This window comes from Lipophrys pholis (assembly GCF_963383615.2).
Source record: "Lipophrys pholis genome assembly, chromosome: 4".
Lineage (NCBI taxonomy): Eukaryota > Metazoa > Chordata > Actinopteri > Blenniiformes > Blenniidae > Lipophrys > Lipophrys pholis.
In genome coordinates this window covers 31,582,458-31,588,457 of record NC_137637.1, presented here as the reverse complement: position 1 = coordinate 31,588,457, position 6,000 = coordinate 31,582,458, and the positions used below count along the sequence as shown (strand labels likewise).

Sequence of the window (6,000 nt, the reverse complement as noted above, 5' to 3'; positions counted from 1 at the left end):
GAGTTACAGTAGAAATACACTGGAACATATCTCATGGATCGTCTGAGAAGACGACATCACCACATCCCCTTCTGCCGCTGACATGCTGTGTGCAGTTTGTCCCTTCTATTATGCAAGTTTACTTCTGAAGCCCCCTGGTGAGAGTGAAGACGCAGATCAGAATGGCATTGTGTTGAAATCTCAGGGAGGGACCGCACGCCCAGATGCAAAGGTAGGTTCCCTCCCCCATGGGTGTGTCCACCGCCGGAGACCTCAGCCTATCCACCTGCAGGAGCCGCGTCCCTGCGCTCCTCCTCACTTGAGCACCGCCGCGCAGAGCGCACTCAGCCTCCTCTCCGCCGCTCCTCTCCAGGAACAACTCTTTTGTCTGTCGCCTCCTTCTGTGGGAAATACAGAATCCGTTGATGCGATTTAGAGATCACTCCAAGTTAAAGCGGCTGCGTTGAAGTTAATGTAAATCCAAGCTTGCTTTGGGCTCTGGGATAATCGTGCGGGATCTGCGGCGGATACACTGATACTCCAGCCTGCGGACAGAGGAGCTCACAACAAATCTGTGGATGGTTTTAAATGTTGACCGGCTAAATCCCTGTGTTTTGCTGGACATAACGAGAAGGTGGGTCACAATTCAAATGATTTATCCATTTATTTAGTTATTTATTTTATATGTTTTTGCTTTGACCGATGTGTTAATAAATCAATAGAAAACCAAATATCTATCTGCGCTGCGTGTGCACGATAGAAACTGTAAGACATATTTTAAAAAAATAACAACAAAAGTTAAGTGTTTTTTGCTCTAAAAGATGGATTTTATTTATTTTTATCGACACAAGTAAGTTTGCGTCAGGATTTTCTTTATGGATTTTCAGTGCGTCTTTTACGCGCGCAAGAGGTTCGTTTTAATGAGCTGTACAGTCTCATACTGGAGGAACCAGGAGAGAAAGAGAGAGACAAAAAGAGAGCGAGAGAGAGTGTGTGTGTGTGTGTGTGTCACGGAAAGTTCGTGCGTGCGATGCCGCATCTTCACATCAGACGTCTGTCAAGTCCTCCGCTGATACTTTAAACAGTTTTAAATCCTACACGCTCTTATAAATGACACGTGGTTCATGTTCACGTCCTCATAACTCAAAGCCCGGTCCGGCTTTATTTTGGTTTACAGGCTGCTTTGGAGTTCTGCCTCCGGGGCTCAATGTGGAACTTGATCTTAAACCCGGACTGACAGTTTGACCTCAGACTCCGATCCACGTTTACAAGCGAGCGAGATCAGTGACATGCATGGATAATTGCAGCAATGCACCCTGGCTAAAACTGTTTTTTTCTAATTGTTTCCAAACCTAGTTACTTCAAGCGTCATTTATCACAGGTTGATTTTAATGCTGGGTTGTGCCACCTCGTCTCCACACTGATAACTTGGAGAGTCTCCAGATCCTTTTATTTATTTTTTTATATGAGGATATTATCTTCAGCTCTCTTTGTGGCAGATTACCGCATGTTGATGCGCCAGAGAGCTGCAAGTGTGACCAGGTTTAAGACGCAAACTCCTCCTTACTGCTGATGAAATTCAGCTCAAACTGTTAAGGAACAATCCTTAAACTAATCGTGCTTTGCAGCTTTTGCAATTGCATCTTAAATTATTGATATCATTGTGGCTTTATATTGACTGTCTTAGCTGGAAGGACACTGTCCACTCACACTGTTTCCTTTACAGCAGGCAGCAGCAAACAGCAGTAAGAACAATTGTGGGTGTTCACAACAGGCACTTCAAATGAAAGAAGAAAAAAATAAATAATGTCACCTGAATGTCCAAGATGAAAACACTTTTCTGCATTAACAGACTTTGGTCCATATTCTTCCATCTATTAGATTCGTTGGATATTGTGAGCCAGCTAAACTGATTTGATTCTCCTAAAGATATTCAAACTGTGTGTACAGAATAGAGACCATATTGGTTTCCTGTATTTTCAGCTCCCACTAACAAAAAGGCAAATATTGCACAATGTGACACTGTGTATGAAGAAACACACCGATCTATTGTAACGATTTGGTAACTGAGTGTTGGTTGCTGCAGTTGCTCTGTGAATGGAGAGGGTCTGATTACTGTTTCATGCTGGTCCCTGTGTGTCTCTCAGCTCCCGGACACTCTTTCTTCTCTAGTTAACAAACAGAGGGACAATGTGGAGGGACAAGCTGTGCTGGCTCCTGGCCCTGCTGGCCTTGTCGTCTGGGGCGCTGCCCCCTTCTAACGAGCCCCTGTCTGCTCCCAGGATCTTCTTGTCCTTTAAAGGTAAGACACTGAATGTAATACTGTGTCTTTGAGCCATGTTGTGTGGTTCTATGTCTTTCTCTTCAGACATGCAGATTTGCTTACAGGTGCAGGACTCATTTCTGTTATGACTCACAATGTCTTGGTCTTGTTTGATAACTGAAATGGGTTTACTATTAGTACCAGCTGAATACAGGTCCTGGCAGGCCTGGCATTTGTCCCCTTGGTGCTGTACAGAGTTTAATTGTGTGTTTGTGTTTGTGAGGCCTGATGAGAGGGATGAGGAGACGTGTTACTGATTGTCCTGACTATGCAGCGCTTGAAAATGTGTCTTCATGTGAAGGCCTGCCTGCTATTAGTTTTCCAAACAGGCCTTTGTGTGACCTCGGCTCCCTTCTGAAATCAAGTCAGATTTAACACTTGGCTGGGCGCGCACTCAGGGTGCAGATCCAGCATGTTATGAATGTTAGCCAGTGCCACATGAGACCCCGAGTGTGTTGAAGTGTCCTGTTAAAATAGGTCTCGGCGGTGCGGTCTCTAGTGCTTTGTCAGTTCACTGTTGGCACGGTCATTGTGCCCATGACTTTCGCTGACGTTTTACCTGTAACTAAAAAAGCTCTTGGATTCATGTTTTTTAATGAGATCATCACATGTCGGATCAAGTTAAGTCAAGCGTTAACATGTTTGAACACTAACTGGGTTCAGCAGTTTGTTTGTCATTTGAAGGATCTCACCGAGAAATAATCTATATACAACTGTAGAAAAGTTCACTTTCTGATGCCTGTTAAACAGAAAACATATAGTCGATACAGAAAATGCACAAAGACGAGAAATGCTGCGTTTGCTGGAGTTAAATGAATGTCATGCCCTTCATGCCACCCTTCAAACTGAAAATTGTTGTTGATTTGTTGTTTTATCTTTTTCCGTTTTGGATCTTTATTGTTTTTTGCTCATCTCTTTGTTTTCTGTCCTCCTGCTCTCTTCAATCCCATCTCCTCCTTTGTCTGTAATGGAGCTGGATTTCACACGCTAATGACCTCACATTTACTTGGTAGAAACCAGTTCATTTATTTTTCTACTTATTTTTAATTGAATCCCTTTTTTGTTTTAATTAGTTTTGGAGGTTACTTTATGCCTCGCAGAGCAACTTCAGATGGGTTCAGACTACAAATGCACATAAGCTGTGCATCCCCTAATTGTATTGGATTTGCAGTGTACCACTGGGAACGTTATTGTAATGTGCATTTATTTATTTAAATTGCCAAAGAACATGGATGTAGGTCCCATGCCAGTACAGTGCTGCATACAAATGTTGTTTGCAATAAAGAAACAATATCCATGTAATAAAGCTCATATTTATTAAGAATTACAATAGTGATGGAAAAAAAGAAGTGGACAAACTATAAATGAAGGTTCCCAACTGTAGGAGCAAAAACACTCGGTGGTTTTTTGCACTGTGCTGTTGAATGTGCCGTCTTTGACCCAGCGCCATGTTTATCCATAAAGGTTACACCATATCAGTTCCTGCAGATTATTAGCATTTTGAAGCTGCTCGAGAAGAATTTGCTACATCTGGCTGAAATCCAGGTTTGTTATGAATGAACCCCCACTTTCTCTTTGCCCTGCAAGCATTCGCTCTCTATCGAAGCAACAGACTCTGGGTCATATGCACATGTTTCTGTGAAGGAAATGAAACCTTATATCATGTATATAGTGTGCTCAAGATGCATGCAGAGATAGGATTGCATATTTGGATATTCCTACTTGCCTTCATACATACGCCAACAATTTATTCAACTCTTGCTCACTTCAGGAACAACCGAGGTCTCCGGTGGCTCCCACTACAACACCAATGTTAGTGTTTTAGGTTTTTTGGACTTATGACCTTACACCTAAATGACCAAACACATATTTGGTATCCTGAGTTGTTATTTAAGTAACACGAGTAAGGTTCATAAAGTAGTTACACTTAAACAAGAGATCATGTTTTATGTTAGGGTAACCACATTACCTCTGCAAATTACACATGCATCATAAACCTCCAACTCTTCTAGTGAACTTGTGCACAATATTCCCCCATTTGTTTTCATGTGGAATAGTAGCAGTTGCATTGTGGATGAGGGTGGCGGGTTTGATCCATTTACCCACCCCTGACTTTATCCTTGTGTTTTATTATACTCAACATGCTTCCTCATTTGCTCCTGTCATGATAACTGTGGCCACTAGAGGTCATCGTGGATGTAAATGTTAAGTTATGATAAACTACGCATGTGTGTGTGTCAAACTGCACAATTTAACATCACTGTGAAGTAGTGACTAAAGTTTAACTCCTGTGACGACGACTTAGAAATGCTTGTGACTCTTTGCACTATGTTGACACATTTTTGTATTTAAAGTATGAGAGAACCCAATCTTTTGCACCAATCGTGTTCAATTAAGTTTTATGCAACTTATCTTTTAAACAACAGTATACAATGTTCACCATGTCTTTTTACATGAGCTCGTCATTTAACCTAAAGCAGCTACTGAGCATGTTGTGCAGACTGATTTATGGACTGTGATAAGGACCAAGTGAGCAAAGCAGAGGCTAAGACCAAAGGAATGTCGTCTCTAAGCAGATCACGGACTCCAGTTTTTCAGCTTCAGAAAAGCTGAAAATCTGCACAGACACACTAATTTAAAAACCACCGCACGGCAATGCACCTCTCAAACTAAACTGTGTGTTTTCTAAAAAGAAGGATTAAGGCTCGTGCATTGTCCAATCCTCTGCACTATAACCAGTTTTGTTGTTAGTGCTTTGATTTAAAAATCCAGTCAAGGTGATGAAAATAAAGTTTGCATTAGTTGATCTGACGGATTTTCAGAAAAGGTCAGATCAGTGCAGTTTTGTAGCTTCATTTTATTTTTTTTCCCATGAAGACTGAACAGGACGGACTTGGATCAGTTGCTGAGAGCTCCTATATTTACTTTCAAACAAGGTCTATAATCACATGCTATTTTAGTGCGCAGGGCTCTGTAAGGTTGTGACCCTTCAAACAGAAGCTAGTTACACCCGAGGTTAACTGCCCTCAAACTGTGGGAGAATGGCCCCATATTAACAAGTAATAGCTTGTTAAGCTAATCCTCGGGCACATTTGAAAGTGGTTAACTTTGTTTTTTCTTGGGGATCTGTCCTCCACGGCGTAACACCTGGGTACAAGGTTAGTGCTGGGAAGAAAGCCTGGAGAGAAAAGACAAAGTCAGGCAGTCCTGTAATTGGACAAATTCTCGGGGACAATCTCGCGGCCGCTCCAGCCTTTTCTCCCTCCCACAGTCTTTTTGTCGCGTTTAATGGGTCGACGCTCGTCACACCTGAACAAAGACTTTGGCTATCTGCTCATCTCACCTGACAGTTTTCAGGGTTCACATCAGAAATGGTCACATCTACTTCCTCCCCATATTCTTTGAATAATTGGGAGCTGCTACTGAGTTTGAACTCTTCTACTGGTGCTATTCCTGAATCTACAACAATAGACGCCCTCCACAGATTATGTGCTATAGACAGATTTATAGTACATGAGAGGAGGCTTTTGTGTTCTACACATTATATCAGCGCGACATTCCTCTATGTAGGTGGTCCTGTGCTCTCGGCATCCTTTTGACTTCCCCGGTGAAAGAGAAAGCTTCATAGTAATAACCACCCATGAGATATCACACCTTTTCTCTGGATTATTAACGGCTCCTCACCCAACCTGCTCACT

General features: G+C 42.2%; 1 protein-coding gene across 1 annotated transcript in view; it reads left to right on the top strand.

Moving 5' to 3' along the window:
• The first annotated feature begins 300 nt into the window (after positions 1-300).
• LOC308108729 (semaphorin-3F-like) overlaps positions 301-6,000 on the top strand; it is a 50,554-nt gene continuing 44,854 nt past the window's right edge. Inside the window, exons 1-2 of the mRNA XM_080461909.1 lie at positions 301-613; positions 2,127-2,281. Coding sequence (XP_080318035.1) covers positions 2,170-2,281 — 112 coding nt within the window. The 5' untranslated portion in view covers positions 301-613; positions 2,127-2,169. The remainder of the gene's footprint in view (positions 614-2,126; positions 2,282-6,000) is intronic.